At 39.5% G+C, this 17,644-nt stretch overlaps 1 protein-coding gene across 2 annotated transcripts in view; it reads right to left on the bottom strand.

Annotated features, from left to right (window-relative positions):
• OSBPL1A (oxysterol binding protein like 1A) overlaps nucleotides 1-17,644 on the bottom strand; it is an 80,194-nt gene that overhangs the window by 48,386 nt on the left and 14,164 nt on the right. For both annotated transcript variants that reach the window (XM_042029627.1, XM_042029616.1), the window contains 12 exons: nucleotides 17,178-17,252; nucleotides 16,307-16,418; nucleotides 15,102-15,187; nucleotides 11,806-11,950; nucleotides 11,001-11,068; nucleotides 10,876-10,920; nucleotides 9,372-9,445; nucleotides 9,223-9,286; nucleotides 8,198-8,299; nucleotides 6,614-6,736; nucleotides 4,726-4,807; nucleotides 1,998-2,104 (listed from right to left, as the gene is read on the bottom strand). In XM_042029627.1, coding sequence (XP_041885561.1) covers nucleotides 1,998-2,104; nucleotides 4,726-4,807; nucleotides 6,614-6,736; nucleotides 8,198-8,299; nucleotides 9,223-9,286; nucleotides 9,372-9,445; nucleotides 10,876-10,920; nucleotides 11,001-11,068; nucleotides 11,806-11,950; nucleotides 15,102-15,187; nucleotides 16,307-16,418; nucleotides 17,178-17,252 — 1,083 coding nt within the window. The remainder of the gene's footprint in view (nucleotides 1-1,997; nucleotides 2,105-4,725; nucleotides 4,808-6,613; nucleotides 6,737-8,197; nucleotides 8,300-9,222; nucleotides 9,287-9,371; nucleotides 9,446-10,875; nucleotides 10,921-11,000; nucleotides 11,069-11,805; nucleotides 11,951-15,101; nucleotides 15,188-16,306; nucleotides 16,419-17,177; nucleotides 17,253-17,644) is intronic.

Here is a 17,644-nt window from a genome sequence, read left to right as displayed (position 1 = left end):
CCCCCGCCCGCCGGGCAGGCACCGGGCCCCGCGCCCCGCGGCCGCTCGGAGCGTCCCCGCCGCCACCGCGCACACCGAGCCCCGCACGGCGGCACCGCGGGGAAGGAGGAGCGGCGGACAGATGGAGCGATCGGAGATCACGCTCATGCACCATCTCTAGCGCAAGTGGAAGACGGCTGAAGGTGTCTATTTCAGTGCTGCGTTAGCAATTTTATCTGCAGACTGCGCGATTATGCTACAATTGCCAAAGCACGGAGATAAGTAACACTAAATAAAGTTTTCTCTAGAGAGACAAAAGTGTGTTCACTGTAGTTATCCTTACTGAAGTGGGGAGCCTCTCCTCATTAGTCAAGCAGTAGCTTTTGGTATGCTGACAATTTAAATAGAGGGAAAAAGAATTCTCCTTAAAGAGGCAAGATAAAAAAGCACCAGGCTTGAGAAATGCTCATTCTAGAGATAACCAGATTTCATGGGACATGCACAATACAGTTGCAAGGTTATATCTATATATATATATAGATATATATATCTATATATATAGATATCTTTTGCAATGCCAACAAAGCTACAGTCTAGAAATCAACACTGAACAGCAAAGAACAGGGCCCTGACTTATAAAGGACAACAAAGCCAAATGCTGTGGGTTTAAGAACAGTACTGATCAATGAATGTAGCTTCTTGGAAAGCTGTAAGTCTTAGGAAGAGATTGCAGCTGTAATTTCCCTTATGAATCTTATGCCATCTTTAAAAGCCTGCACTATATTCCTGAACTCAGTAGTCTGAAGTTTAAAAATACCAAGAGAAAAAACTCTTCCTGTCATCATCGATGGATTTCACTAGCTATGGTGGAACATCAAGTTCACACCTCGGCCTATCCCTCTGTGCCCAAATCTATGTGCTTCCAGATTAAAATAAGGCCTCTATTACACCTACTGAGACTATTCAAGTTCAAGTAAGGTGAAATTACAAATTCACCATATGTTTGCCATATTCCACTCTGGAAAGCTATTTTAGTCTGGCTTGAAGCAAGATGCCAGCATTTAAGGAATACTAACTAACACTATACACCCACTGTTGTAACAATTTCCCCCTCATCTGCAAATGAAGCTGGCAACTTTAATATCAGACTTTCTTAAGGAAAAAACTCAGTGTAAGAAAAGCGATGCTTGTTCCACTCTGCTAGAACTTAAGTAAGTCTAAAAGACCCGTGACTGGAGACAAAAGGACTTGGAAAGGAATGAAAAAAAACAAACCTAGACAATGGAGCCAGTGTTTGTAGCTCACTGTTAAATAACTGGAAGACTAACAGCACCAACACAAACCTCATTTTGAAACACAGCTTACTGATGACAAGAAGAGCCTAACCAAGGGATTATAGTTACTGCAGTACAGGAAGACAAGTTTATTCCATGGTACTAGGGCATCCTCAGGAAGGAAGAAAAATACCAGCTCTCCTGCTCCAGGAACTAGTGAATTTGACATATATTCCCAAATTGAAGTGTTTGCATTATGTTTAACACTATACAAGATATTTGTTACTGGGAAAGCCAGAAGTTCAACAAATAGCATTTCCACACCCACTAAGCACATGGTCTGAAAAACAAATTCAGAAGCAATATTGTTCAACACTTCAGTTAGCTAGTAAAAAGAAAAAAAAAAATCCAAAACCTAATTTTCTCAATATTTTGACCTTCAAATCAGCAAAGCAACAGCTTTACGGAATTCAAGCATTCAGTTTGAACATTGCAAGCAGTAGCTTGTAACCAAAATGTCTCTTCCAAACACCCAAATACTAAGGCATCCTTTTGTAGGGGCATATACCTACTCCTTTTCCAGAAGCATGAATTTTCATCCCATTCAGTATGGAAAAGGACAACCTACCAACAACATGAATTTGTACGGGTTTGTGTATTTATTTTTGTAACAGGTAAGCAGGGAACTAGCCAAATATGCTAAGCTGCTCAACCCTTTACAGACCCACACAGCACAATACATACCCCTTCTTGCTTTGTGAATAGGTTGAGGCACTCAGCCAGAGCCTCACATGTTTCCTGGGATACTTCAGAGACCACATCAACTTTCTGCAGGAGAGGAGAAGATATTCCTGAAAGCACAAAAATATTAGTAATGTTAGAGGGACATTGTAAACTACAGGATTCTTTTAATCATATTTTCCTCTAAGTAATACAGACATAACATTCACATTCTACAGGAAGGCTGGTGCATTGGAAGATCTGTGGGAGGTTTTTTTTTGCATCCTTTCCCTAGTACTGGTATAAGAGAGGCACATGAATAGATGGAGTTTCTCTTTCAGCATGGTTTAGAAAGCAGAGGCAGTAAGCCATGGCAGCCAGACACTGGAAAAGGGACTAGCAACAATCTTCTTTTAACCACTTTCTAGATTTTAAAGCTCCAGGTGACGGAACTTAAATAAAAAGGATACTGCACTGGTTTAATATAAGTTAAAGTGAAAAATTTAGTGGTTTTTTACCTTCTGCCATGTAATATATAGAAGAAAAAAATCTTACCACAGTGCTCAGTGCAGCTGTAAATGTAGGTTTGAAAAAAGATAGATGGGGTTGTAACTACAAGCCCTGAACAATTAAAGGGGAAGATCTTATTTTCATGGACTTGTCTTATGTGTAAGTAGTAAGCTTTTCACCTTACATCCTGACTTCTGTGACCATTTATAGAAGGGACTGCATGTCTAGAACCAGCAGGAAATCATGATAACTCAATCAGCTGGTAGAAATTGAGTCAATCTGTGAAGTTTTGTCATGTGCAGCAATTCCTCGGAAATCAAGTAAGCCACTTTCTCAGGAAGCATAGTTGTTGTAATTAAAATAATTGCTACATTTAGTGCCTGCAGACTCCAGGATCAGTTGACACCATTTAGTAACACAGGTGCATCAAGATGATGTCACACCACTGAAGATTAAGAGGTCCATCAGTGACAGTTCCTGAATTTATTTTTTAATTTATACTGCTTATGCAGGACAAGATACAGTACATATCCACACACTAACTGTGCTCCAATACCAGAGCTCACCAGTGACTCGAGCTGAGTCTTAGAGCAGCTATTAAGAACAGCTACGGCCTCTAGAAGGAGGGGGAGCACACCGAGTGCACGAGCAGGAAACAACTTTATTTGTAATATACAAGATGCAGAAATCTCAAAGATAACTGGATCCAGAATAGCATGTTGAAACACATAGAGAATTTTAGAATTTTAAGAATCAGGAGCCAGCATAGCCATTTTTATATTACTCAAACGTTTTTAGGGAAAATCCCATACACACAGAAGGCTAACTCAGAAATTTGCATTCTTCTGGAGCCAGAGGAGTCAAATACTTTAAAGATACCACAACAATGGGAGAACTGGAAGAACTACAGAAGTTGTCTCTGTTGTGACCTATAGAAGTCACACATGAACCCAGAAACAGTTCACTGACCTAGCAAGTTACAAACATTCATTGGAAGGAAAACAGGAACTTATTACTGCTCTTGGCCAAGACCAGCAGTTTCTAGGAATGAGATAGCATCTTCTTTTGCTTTAGTATGGGTTTTGGTTGTTTAAGTTGTGTGTGTCCTTTCTAAACATGTTCTTGTTTAAAAAAGAACTTCACTGTTCTTCAGGTCAGCATGATGGAGTCAGGGAAACTGCCTCTGTATTTACCAAAGGGAATTTATCAACCTTATAATAATTTTCAGACTGGGGTTTTTTTTGTGAAAAATTCAGTTTTACTGTAATAATTACGAAAACTTCACACTCATATGTATTATGAAATGTCACTTTTCCTTGTGAAATAAAAATTTGGTAAAAATTCAGTTTATGAAAAAGACAGGGTAACATCAACGAATAGCTTACCCCAGTAGCATATGGAGAAAAAGCAGTATTTTGGACTCCTTTTGGAAAGACACAGGGATGAAAGAAGAACTTTTTTCTCCTCAACACTGGTATTCTACTACAGACTACAGATCTGTACAGACAAACAACTTGTTCTCTAATTTGGGCTTCATAATTTTAGCCACAATATATAACTAGGACTCATGCTCAAAGGGCCAACAGTTAGGTGTTCTTATAGAACGCCTCTGTGTGTTTAATACATGAACACGTACATGTTTAAGGCATTTAATAAAATAAGTACAAATCTCTAACATCTTGATGCCTGTGATATTTTTTAGCAGTTATGCTGCAAAAATCCAGGTACGTGTAAAGAATTATAACATGAAATGAAGCCTGAGAAGTTCAAAGCTGGCATAAAAGTCATGGCAAAATCTGTGAATATGTGCCATCATACCATGCCTCCAGTTCTCTGTATAGTCTTGTGATTTCACTGCTCTTTGTACCTGTGAGGAGACACTCATGCACTGCAATAAGCTACCAATTACAGATTTTTTTTTAAACCTTGAAGGACGACCCCTGTGTTATACTTCTATGATACTACTCAATAAGGACTATAGCTAGAGGCAGTTTTTGCTGCATTTACAGCTGCTAATAACATTTCTTTCAATCAGCATACCTCTTAGTTGTTTCTCCAAATCTGAAATCTTAATTGTTAGCAATTACTATAATGCTACTTTATTTCAATCTTTTTTGATGGAGAAAACAGTCCTTATTTTCAAGCTCCTGAAAATTTCATTTTGGGGAAATAAAAGCATTCTGTTTGAAAGAAAAAATTAGTTGCTTGGTAACAAACTACATTTTAAATGAATAAGCTCTACCTTTTGTAGCATCCAAAGATTTAACCATTGCAAGAAAGTCCGAAACCTCTTTACTGAGTCTTTGTTGGCATGCTTGTGCTTTCTGAAAGACAACAAGGATAGCTATGTCAGAAGTGCTTTGTTCTAAGGAAAGCGTATGCTTACTCTCTTTACTATAGTGAAATTTAAAAATTTAGACAGCATTAAATCTTAACAAAGATTCCCAGCCCAGAGACTGATAATATTAAAACTGAAACAAATTACTGAAACTACCTTCAAAGACACACAAGCTAACAAAATATTTATGCACATTTTATCGCTGACCAGATCTTGTTTAATTTAATGTAGTAGATCAACCCCCAAAGCTTTGTTGTATGTACCACTTTTGCTCTTTCCCTCATTCTTTACTGAACAGTTTCAAAATCCAGGAAGAACAAGTGCTTGTTCTTTGAGAAACTTAAGGACAAAATAAGCACATTCATAGGTTAACTGATAAATGGCAAGTACAGTGACATGCAGGAACCAACCCCAAGATCATCTTTCAAGCCTGCATTCAAACCTGGAGACAGTTATCATAGAATGGCTTGGGTTGGAAGGGACCTTAAAGATCACCGAGTTCCAGCCCCTAGCCTTGGGCAAGCACACCTTCCACTAGACCAGGTTGCTCAGAGCCACATCCAACCTGGCCTTGAACACTTCCAGGGATGGGGCATCCACAGCTTCTCTGGGCAAGATGTTCCAGTGCCTCACCACCCTCTGAGTAAAGAATTTCTTCCCAATATCTAAACTAAATCTCTCCCCTTCTCACTTATCCTATCACTACATCTAGTGTGTAATCACTATTACACACCTGGCCTGTGTAAAAAGTCATTCCCCCTCTTTTTTATAAGCCCCCTTTAAAAATTGGCAATGCGGTCTCCCTGGAGCCTTTGCTTCTGCAGCTCTCTCAGCCTGTCTTCAAAGAGAGGTGTTCATTCATTCCCAGTGATCACCTTTGTGGCCCTCCTCTGGACCTGCTCTAACATGTTCACATCTTTCTTGTGCTGAGGACCCAGAGCTGGATGCAGCACTCCAGGTGGGCTCTCATGAGGGCGTAGTAGAGGGGGAAAATCGCCTTCCGTGCCCTGCCGGCCACTCTGCTTTTGATGTGGCCCAGGATGCAGTTGGTCTTCAGGGCTTTGAGTGCACTGTTATCTAGTAAATAATACCTAAATAATACCATCTTCTGTAGGTTGCTGGCGACTGCCAGTGCCAGTTATCCTGCCACCTCTGCTCTGCCATGAGCTACTTTAAGTTCTTGTACTAAAAGGAATGGTACAAGCCACTTGGAGTTTAGCCACATGAAGATTTTTGCACTGAAGTATCAACTTTCCCTTAAAATAGAAGGTTTTAGAAGTATACGTAGAGCAAAAAGCAAGAATCGCAGGCTGAATGCTAGAATTGCCAAAGACTACTCATTTCCATTGCAGGTATGAGCAGTCACTGTACACTGCATCTAATGTGATCTGAGGTGATAAAAGCTCGTTTCTAAAACACTTCATTGGCTGTTCTATAGAGGCAGAGCTCGATGTGGGTTAGCTTTGGTGACACTGAGACGGGAGGATAACAAGTACAGTATGCAAGGCTCCCTCTCCTGGCTGAAACTCTCAACTCAAGCAGCTTTCTATCTTACAGCAATGCTGGCAAAAGGGACATCACAGCCCTGTAGCTATGATAAACATGCCATTTTAGCCACACAGTCTGAGCAGGAATACACAACAGCAAGCAGTGCAAACACACAAGCAGCATTGATACATCCCTGGGAGGAATCATCACTTTTAGTCAAAGGGATACTGAAGTATTTCAACACAAAACAATACTAATCTGCAACTGCTCAGACACATGAGCCAAGCAAGTATTCAGTACATACTTTCAGAGTGTCCTGAAGCTCTGTAACAGATACTGCATCATCATCATCATCACTGCTCAGCTGTTCCTGTGCACAGTAATGAGTGCTATATGCAGAGTGGTCTTCTATTGCTTCCAGCCAACTCTGGAAAGGAAAAAACAGAGTTAATAAACATTTCAAAGGTCATCTGCAAAACACAGTATCATGTATGCAGAACAACAAAGTTTTCTCTTGATAGGAATAAGGCAGTCATTAGTAAAATGAGACATCTCAATAGGCAAGATATAGATTGTTAGAAAATGTAACATGTATTGCAGATTAAATACTCTGTGGGCAGAGCACGACAGATTTAATTTATTAACCCTTAAGCACAAATGTAACCCACTCCTCAGTCTATCCAAGGTCACATAAAAAACCCTCTCATTAATTAAAAGACTGTAGCGACTATATTTTGCATCTCTGGGTTTCTGCTCAGACAACAAGGTCCCTGTGACAGTCTGCCTTCTTACGCATGAAAAACTGTGCACAAAACCTCAAGTACTGTCATCATTAAGAGGCAGATCCTTTTCCTGTTCATTGGATCACAGAGTGGCTAAGGGTGGCAGGGACCTCTGAAGGTCATCCAGTCCAACCCCTCTACTCAAGAAGGTCCACCTAGAGCTGGTTGGCCAGGACATCCAGATGGCTTTTGAAAATCTTCTAGGATGGAGATTCCACAACTGCTCTGGGCACCCTGTGCCAGTGCATGGTCACCCTCACATTTTTTTCTTACGTCTAGAGAGAAATCCCTGTGCTTCAGCTTGTGCCCATTGCCTCTGGTCCTGTTACCAGGCACCACTGGAAAGAGCCTTGCCCTGTCCCTTTTTGCACTTCTCCTCAGCCATTTACATACGCAGCCAAGTTTCCCTGAGCCTCCCCTTCTCCAGACTGAGCAGTCACAGTTCCCTCAGCTTTTCCTAATAAAAGTGATGCTCTGATCCCTTCAATCACCTTAATGGCCCTTCGTTAGGTTCTCTTTAGTATGTTCATATCTCTCTTGCTGTGAGAAGCCCAGAACTGGACACAGCACTCCTGCTGCCTCCAACTCCCCCCACTCCATCTCTAGTTAGTACACCTGTAGAAGTACAACAGTGAATATACTACAAATAGCTCTAAAAAACAGACTTCTCTTGTTTCAGACCCACCTTTTAAGAAAATATAATTTATTAGGTCATCTGGGAATATGGTTAAGAGTAGAATGTACCATTAAAGATTCTTTTGTTTGGAATAATGATCTATGAAAGTGCAAAAGAAGGAGGTTGCAATAGAAATTTACCACATGGAGAAGTTAATGAAAAACAGGAAGTCAGATAACAGGGCATCATAGAGGCACAGAGCTGGAAAATAAGCACTTATTCTAAAGAAGAGATAATTACAACGGGTCCATTTTTTGCTGTCTAATCTATAACCCTGCTAAAAGATTTAATATCTGCACTTATGCTACCAAGTCCTGATGATCAAGGTATGAAACATGCTGCTAATAATGCATCCATAGCAAGTAGTATGCAAATTATTCATTACAGAAGTTACTGTATTTTAATGCCTTCGATAAAGGGTCATTATTACCTCTCTAGTTTGAGAAGGAAGGCTATTTTTAGGAATCTTGAAACGATGAACAGTGTCATCAAAACATCTGACAGAAAAGAAGCAACGGTCTGTAGATTTTATCTAGAGCAACGTGGAGAAAACACAAAATTAGTATAATGAATCAGAAAAAAAAATGAAGAGTAAGCTAAGCAAAAAATTACGCTTAACTCAGAAGTTTTTGCCTCAGTCTTGATCCAAGTAATTGTAATTTACAAAAACCTTGGTCAGAACAGTTTTCCAAAGTGTGTCATTACATCATGAATAGTAATATAGAGGTTCTTTATGTCTAAATATTGTATTTGTATTTATTTGCACCCCTTGATTCAGACAAAACCTCAGCAATGGTTCAAGATCACCAATATTAAGGAATTTGTAGATACTGAAAAGCAAGAGTCACTTTTCCATACAATATGGGTATATATATAAGTGCAATTTAACAGAATTTGTGGTGCCAAGCTAGGATGGCACAGTTATAGAAATGTCAAAATTATCCTAAATGCATTTTCCTTAAACACTTAATCTACCTGTGCATTATGACACCTGGCCTTTTTTCCTCTGTTTACCCCTTCCAAAATGGATTCCCACAAGAATAATGGAAATTAGCGAAGTTTTCCAAAAGTCACCTTCAAAATTGACTAGTCCTTCAGCTGAGATCAGCTTAAGTTATGCAATCAGTCACAAGCAGCCAGGGACAGCTAAGGAGGAACTGGAGCTTTGGCTATTCCAGATCACATGTTTCAAACTGACCCGGTCTGCTTTCAGGATGCCTTGTGTGTCTAAATCTTCAAGACTTTAGAAAGCAGTGAGGGAGCTTTACAGCCACTTTACATAAAAGAATACTTTGCTTGACAAGAACAAGCATTTCTTTCAACAGCACAAGCTTTCTCCCTATTTTATAACAAAGATCAGGTTACCAATCCAGCGGAAGTTTTCATTAACCAGCAATGGAATACAATGGAACATAAAAAACCAGCTCAGTAGTTACAACACACTTCACTTCCTACCGTGCAGACAGCTTGTGTTAGATGCTTGCATCCCTGACGATGATCATTATTCACTGCATCAGCTCTTTGAAAGAAGAAGAGATTTAGTAAAGTGAAGACAGGATTTATTTAAATCACTTTTCCAAAATTTAAACACAGAAATAACTTACTGTCTCCGATACCAGGAAAGGACTCCATGTTCCAGAACTATCCAGTAGAGTCTCCAACCAAAAAATCGTGAGCTCTAAGAATTTAAAGTGAGAGAGGGGAAGAATAAAAAAAGCCAGGTATACATTTAGTGCAGACAGCTCAGTGTGCAGCTGCAGTGTGAGCTGCAGATTGAGCTCTGGGTGGTAGGAGCCTGCGGTGAGAGACCATGAACTGGCACTGACCCTCTGCTTAACCAAGGGCACAGCGACTTGTGGTGTCAAGAGCCGAGGACTCAGCAGAAAGACCCCAGACTTTCACAAACTCAGACTGCAGGGGCAGAAAAACCCAGGGGTTCCTTTGTTTAGGTCCCTCCTCAGAGGCACCAGCTCAAGACGCTATTTTGTTATTGCACCATGATTAAAGTAAGGATCCAGACATCTGAGACTCAGCTATGGGAAACCAAGGGTCAACCTTGTCTGACTGAGTGTGATGAGTTTAGGGAGCCAAGCTGGGCACCCTTCAACTCACTGGAGCCATCAACTGCAAAGGGGCTTTGGTTCCAGCAGTTAAAAGTCTCTGGTGGAAGAAGTGTGATGGACAGAGTGACTCCTGCATGGTCAGGCAGAGAAGCTTCCTTAACACTTAAAACTAGTAAACATTACAAAAACCTTTTAGGTTCTGCATATCCTGATGATCACAGCAACCTGAGAATATTTTACAATTGCAGCACTACTCTTGTTTTTGGAACCACCTGAAGATAAAAGTTGAGCCTGCTACTCAGTAAGAACTGAAATATTAAAATGTTCCATTTTTTTAATATTACAGGAATTGTTGGTCACCGCTCAATTCTATTTTATAAAATCAAACAAGAAACAAAACATGTTGAGATATCCAACTAAAACATTTTATCTTTCTCAAGCTCTAGTACACAGTTCTCGTTTAAGAACAGTTCCTTTTATTACAATTGTGATATAGGAAAATTTACACTGAAGAAAACTTTGGAGATTTCATTAAGCAACATAATAAAGCATTCACATAGACTTTCTTTTAAGAAGGGAAAATAGATTCACTTGAGCAACACAGAAAAACAACTTTTTAACTCTTTGAATGCCACCTTCACATTAAGTTTTAAAATTTTCTGAAGACGATGGCAAAATATTAGTCACAGTTTCTTAAAGACAATATATCAGTCATAGATTATCAAAGTAATCTATCAAGGAAAGAAAAAACAATATGCATTTTGCCCACGACACAGACAAGGAAAAAAGCCTTATCACAGTGAAGCTTTGCCACAAAAATTACCAAGAAATAGAGATTTTAGGGACTGAGGCTAAGATCAGGGTGCCATGAATCTAGTAGCCACTCCACCCAGCCAGCCCATCTATATATATTAGACTAAATCAAGCCATTTAGCAAATATATTATAGAAAAATGCCTTAATTCATCAGTTATAACTGAAATATAGAAAAAGGACATACTGACATATAGCTTACAAGCTATTTTAGAAACGGAAATAAGACATACCTTCCATAGGAGACCTTCATATCGTCTCAGAGGTTTGTTGATAACCTGCACAGAAGTTAAAGCTCATATAGTAATAGCTTCAACTAGACAGCCTTGGCATTTTAAATTGATACAAAAGTTCCTACCTTTCCAGTTTTACCTGCCAGTATCAGTTTCATTTCTGCACCCTGGGCTAGATCAAGGGGTGTCTGATCTGTTTAGTAACAAGACAAGGCATGAAAATTTGACACAAATAAACTTAGATGTACTTAAAAATAATTTGACACTCTTTACTCATCAGTCTGGCCTCCAAGCATCTACAATTACTTGGAACTGGGGAACATAAACTCCCCAGGAGCAGAAGATTAAAAAGCGTTTTGAACTTTAAGGCCCTGAACTGCCTGTCAGAGTTCTACTAACTACAGAGCCCTTTGCCCTTACTGATTTAAGTTTGTTTTTAGCTTTCAGCTATAAAAAACATTTTAGAACATTCACAAATACCAAGACACAGGCATCTTTAAGCAGAGGACAAGAACACAGTTTGCATAACATTTGCGTCAAGTTTTCGTCCTTTTGGTTTCATCAGAAGCCTTCTTCTGAGGAGTCACTTTCTCTGGGCCACATTTTCAATCTTGTGTTTTGTTGTTATCTGTGTTCAGTGTTTAGCATCAAGAAAACAAAAGCCAGGCACATTTCATTGTTAAGAAAGTAATTAAATTTTCTAGAAATGGCTAAGTTTGGAAAATAAAAGCACATACAATAAGTATTTTGCTACAGTCCTTCAGCCTCCTGCAATTTACTCACTGTTGGCCTTCCTTTATTAGTGATACAAAGCCTGTAAAGCACCATAAGACTTTCCCTGATCACTCCACAGTAAGTAACATAGCTTACAGAAGACACTGAATTTGTGTCTCCACTTAACATTTAATACGTTTTTCTTTTGATACTCACCATTTTTGTTTCGTATTTTAGGATCTGCTCCATTTTTCAGAAGTTTCAATGCACAGTGCTTATGAGCACGGTATGCTGCACAGTGCAATGGTGTGTTCCCCATCTGATCAGTACAGTTGATATCAGGTGGTTTGTGCTTGTTTAACTGGAAAAAAACAAAGTTCTGCTTACTTATCAATCTTCCCCCATCCCAGACGCCATATTCTCTCTTCTAAAAATTAGTTGTTCCTAACTAGGATGCTTCAGTGTAGATCTGGCAACAAAGAGGGCATTTAACAAGTGTTATGACAAGGGCAAGGACTGCAACAATCAAACAAGACATTCAGCTAGAGCAAGGAACTTCTGTGTTTTGCTTGCTATACTCCTTCCATCCCTGCTGCACAATATGGACACATTTTTCCTGCTCAACTGCATGGTGCCAGGGAAAGTTGCCCAGTATAGCAGTTCAGTCATTTATACACCAGAATGGCCCTGCCCAGTTCTACTACCAAAAACCTACTGTTCTTCATAGAAGACTGCCAGGCACAATGCAGAAGTTAACACAGGCCAGTGCTAAATGCAGAAAAAGATTGTGCAGCCACCAGTTTCAGAGAGTAAGAACTCTGTACTGAAGGGTGGCAGACCTGCCAGTCTCAGTGACAGATATCCTAGGCCATTTAGAGCTCCTTGAATCGGCAATCTGTAACACAAACAGCTTTGCTGCATTCTGAAGTCTAACTATTAAGGTAAGAGCAGCTATGTAACCAAGGGAAAAAAAGCCCCAACCCAAACTGAGTTTTACTTGCACACAATATAAATGTTTTGAGAAACTGACCCCATCAAAGAGAAGGGTCATTAAGCATGACACTGCTAACTACCCCAGAAGACCACTACACTTCTGCTCAAATATGCAGCTACTGGATGTGTACATAGGGGTTGGACTGCATGAGCTGTAGAGGTCCCTTCCAGCCCAAACCATTTCATGCAATATCAGCTACTTAAACTCACAAGCCAAAAGGGAGTGCCGTAATAGAAAGGCTAAATTACTGATAAGCAGCCTTAGGAGACCAGAGTCACAAGTGCGTGACAACAACTTTAGAGAAACTCATTTTAAGTATTCTTGTTAGCCATATGCTACCTTTGAAAAATTACTCCATAATAACAGAATTCCCATGACCACAATCTAAGTTAACATCAACAGCAACCACATTATATATGCTTCAGAAATAGTTCTATAAAGGATGAACTAGTGTTCTATAAAGGAACAACTACTGTTGTTTACAGATCAACTGAGAACAAAAGTCAAAAAGAGGGAGCTTGTGGAAGTATAACCTCATTAACACGGCAGTCAAATGCTTGCATTCCTGAGGACTCCTTAGCTTTAGATCTTTCCAACCAGCTGTTTTACATTTACTTTGTCTCCTGACTTCTTGCCTCCATACCTTTTAAGCCACATGCCTGTGCTTTCAGCAGCTTATGCCATTTTACAAGGGAATACTTGGAATAAAGTTTCATGCATCAACTCATTGTGATAAAAATCTCTCCAGTCACTTCAGGAACTGTACAGTACATTTTTTGAGAACTCACAAGAAGAACACGCTGGCTTTGCCTCAAGTAGACTAAAGAGCCTGGGTTAAGATTCAGCTGCTGAAGATCTAACTTCTAGTAAATAACATGTTCTGGTGTTAGGTGTCACAGTAAAAGTAAATGTAAACAGCTAGTGTTTTATGAGCATAATAGTCTGCTAAAAAAAATGTACAGTAGGAGCAGAAAGGCCTGAACAGGCAAAGGAGGCAAAGTATGAGGAATTTTGGAGCTAAAGGGCAGTTCTGAAGAGCTACACAAATGATTGACAGAGGTATTAAGGGTGGGAAAGTCAAAGAGATTTACACCATAGAGCTGCAAGTGTATTCCAAGGAACACCTGGTAAGAATTGACTTAAAAACTGACTCAGGGTCAAAAATGCGATAAGTACTTTGAAAAGGTTTAGGAGTCAACATACAGCTGTCCTCACATGTACAGAGCTCAAAGATACCAAATATAAAAAAAAATCACTTAGAAATTAAAACGTTCGCAGGGAGAGTTACATGCTCACGCGTAGTTACATGCCACATGAGAGAAAGCAGAGTCTTTAATGACAGATTTCTATAAGGAGTCACCTTTTTTCTGATTTTTTTTGTCACATCAGCTTAAGGGTTAGTCAGCAGACGTGTAACAAGTGTTAAAATGATCAGAATCAAGGACAGATAACTCATATCAGTGTATTAATTACAATTAGTACAATTGTGCAGTGTATTAATGCACTATTCTTCCACATCTTAAGGGCTGTGTACAGTTCTAGTTCTGTCTCCATTTCAAAGAGGACAGCGCAAAAACTCAAAATAAGAATTACAAGAATGACCAAAGATTTAACAAGAGTTTCCTTGCAAGGAGTTAGAAAGACAAGGGATCTTTGGACTACAAGAAAAAAATTTAGAGGGGCGAAATAAATTCTGAAGAGGTGTTCACTCTGGCTTCCAGGCAGAAAAATAAACAACATCAAGTATCTCAATATACAAATGTCACATTTGTGAATTTTGATGCCTGAAAAGGTATTACTAAAGGTGCTAAAGTAGGTAGAAAATGTTCCATACTGCATGTCTTCCTTAAAAGGACACTCTTCAGGGCTCCCAAAAGCTTGAGTTCAAGCACTGGGACTCTGCTTCAAAACCCAACTGGATTTCATCCTGAGCAATCTGCTCTAGTTCATTCTGCTCTGCAAACAGGATCTGGACTAGATCATGTCCAGAAGCACTCTCCAGTCTTTCTGTGATCTGCTTCTCCCACAGCCTTACTATGGCACCACATTGTTCATCTGGGATTACTATGAGTGTGCACACGCACAGAGTTTTCAATTTCTGCTCAGCATGAAACGGTGTTGTGCAGACAACTGTCCATTAAAACCTACAACAGATGCTAATGACAAAGGGCTTACTTTCAAGAATAAAGACAGGCCACACTGTGGTGAAAACCTAGGCACCCATTCCACAATAACCTAATAAGCTTATCTCAGCAGACCATGAACCTTTACACTGCTGTTTGCAGCTAACTAGCTAATTTTTTCTAAAGGATTTAAAACCATGAAAGAAGTTGAAAACCATTGGTTTTGCAACCTCCAACAAAGAGGTTGGAAAATCCTTGAAGGTTCAGCACCTTACCAATATAAAACGGTGCACAGCACTAATATTTCAATGTCACAGCCCTTTGAAATGCAAGGCACAATGTCATATTTTGTTACATCAGCATTACAGCTTGAATCACTTGACTTGAATTCTTACCAAGGCAGTCAGTTTTCCTGTTTCCCCCTCTCTTGCTGCTCCTAAGAGAAGTTCTTCCAGCTTCCTTTCTTGTGTCCTTTCCACGGCTATTAAAAACAATAAATAAAAGTAAGATCAGTCTCAGTAAAGTATGTATAAAGTATAGCATTCAAAAAACTATAGCAAAACAAGCCTAGCAAAGCAAGAGCTTCCAGTATTATTTATTTGGGACAGGTATTAATAGAATATTTACTCAGAAAAGTCTGTGTCAGAGCAAAAATATGTTCAAAGCACATAAAATTTGACAAGATGTGCAAGTTTTTATAAACATACATATTATTTTTCCAACAATTAACATATATTATTTTTCCAACACTTAAAACCAAGACCACTCCCTGCAGAAGGGAAAATGGGAACTATGCAATACCCGCAGATCTTCCCTATGTTTTTTTCAGCTTCTCTTCTACTCTTCTTGTCATCCTACAAAAATTTTATTCTTCTCTAATGATTCAGCAGATGAGCAGTGGAAATGAGTTATCTGTGCATTTGCATGTAGAATCAGAAGAGAGATCACTTCTCATATGCAGTCTGGGGTAGTGGACACAGCGTTCCAGCAGTATTTAAGAGTATCACATAGTAATACCAGGAAGCAACACAGTTTTTGAACTCTCCAAAACTATAATCAGTGAATTAGGTTAGTATTTGGACACAATCTGCCTCACCTCTGACACATGTGAGGCCATGGAGGAAACAAGGGGAAGGGTTTCTATTTTTTATGCCTTTTGACACGTCTAAGACTGCAATAGCAAGTCCTAAACCTGATCCATAACTGGGTCACCTTCTCAAACTCTTCAGAATTTTGCTCTCTTAATGACTCAGTTGACACAAAGTCACTTACTGTTCTTGACTTGAGTTTTGTCTCTTCCAGTGAGCCAATGCCTTGACTACTCATGTACCAAAGCTGTAGCAAGGACTATCCCAGCTGGACTGAAATAGTTACCTGAATAATGCTATTTGTATTCATGATACTTAACTCCCAAGTCACACAAAAACACCACATATCAGTACTGCAGACAAGAACCAAAAACTATGACTTTTTTTCTTTCTAATAACCAAATTTAAATAGAAAATTCAACTGAGCTTCTGTAACTTGCAAGAAAAAAAGCAGCTTTTAGAATGCACACGTTAAAAAAAACACAAAACAGACTATGACCTATTAAAGATACCTTCCAACATATTCCTTATGTCTTTGTCATGAGTAACTTCTTTTGCAGTCTCTCCACTCCCATTAACAATAGAAGCATCAGCATTATGCTGCAAGAGTAACATCACCACCTCCTGAAAAACAATTTGAAAAACACTGCTTAACTGCCTGTGCAACTGCAAGGCCACAATCAGGCTTCCCAGCTATGGGCATCCTGTAAGATGAGCTTTGTAACCAACGGCTTCTCACCACTGCTGGTTTCTTATGAAAACAGGAAGGGATGTTTTAGAGAGATTGAAGAGCGAGACCGACTGCAACCTTTCTGTCCTATCAGTCAGGCTGAAGGAACCAACAGGAGTTACAGATGAACAGACTGACCTGAAAAGCTGATGTACCTGGTGTGAATGCTTAATTTAATAGAAAAAATAGTATAATTGGCTCTTTTGACGAGACAGTAAGTAGCCACTCCTTCTGAAGGGCCAAAATGTTATCCATAGAGGTAGTACTAGTTTTGGAACGATGGTGGCATGTGGGAAAAAAATCAAACTAGTGTCACATTACAAAGGCGTATAAAAAAAGCTCTTTAGTTCTAATTAACTATGAAGAAACAGCACTTCCAGACACCAAATGGGCCTGTGTGTCCTAATTTAAGAGATTTCTTTCCTCTCCAGAAGCTACTAAGATTAAAACAATGTGGTTTCTCTCTGTGGTTTTTTTTTTAGACAGAGTTATACAAGCTAGGCAATGTGCCTAATCCTTCTGAACACACTGTACCAAAACAGACAATAAGTCATTTTTAGACACTGTAAAAACATCTTTTGGAAGTGATCTTATTGCTAGCACTTTCTTAATAATTCTATGAGTGAGGCCCAAAAAAAGCCAGTGTACTTTACCTTACGCCCTGTGAAAGCTGCACGATGGAGCGGAGTGTCCCCCATGTCATTCAGCACATTCACATCTGCACCAGCCTAAACAGCAAGACCAAAAGACATCTGAATGTCCTTCCAACAAGAACTACACAGCTATTCCCTCTGACTGGGGGGAAGGGGAGAGAGGACACTAATGTAGGCCTCGTGGCAGAGCAGATCAAAACTGTAATGCAGTTATCTTGGAAACAAAGATAAAATACTTATTTAAGATTCATAGCCGACATTCTCTAAATTGCTTCAAAGAGGAAAAGGCCCTGCATTTTTTCCAGGCATCTCTCACACTTTGAAGAAAAGGGTATATGGAAGATGAGTTTAATACAAGGGGTGGGGCTGTTGTTGTCTTGGTTTTTGTTTGGCTTGGGTTGTTTGGGGTTCTGTAAGTCTTTGTGCTGAATCTCCCTTCGTCACACACTTTCTCCATCCTGTACCTT

Source organism: Corvus kubaryi, unplaced genomic scaffold (assembly GCF_017639235.1).
Source record: "Corvus kubaryi isolate FWS band 111438036 unplaced genomic scaffold, C.kubaryi_AGA036_p1.0 132, whole genome shotgun sequence".
NCBI classification, from domain to species: Eukaryota; Metazoa; Chordata; class Aves; order Passeriformes; family Corvidae; genus Corvus; species Corvus kubaryi.
This window is presented reverse-complemented; position numbering and strand designations above follow the sequence as displayed.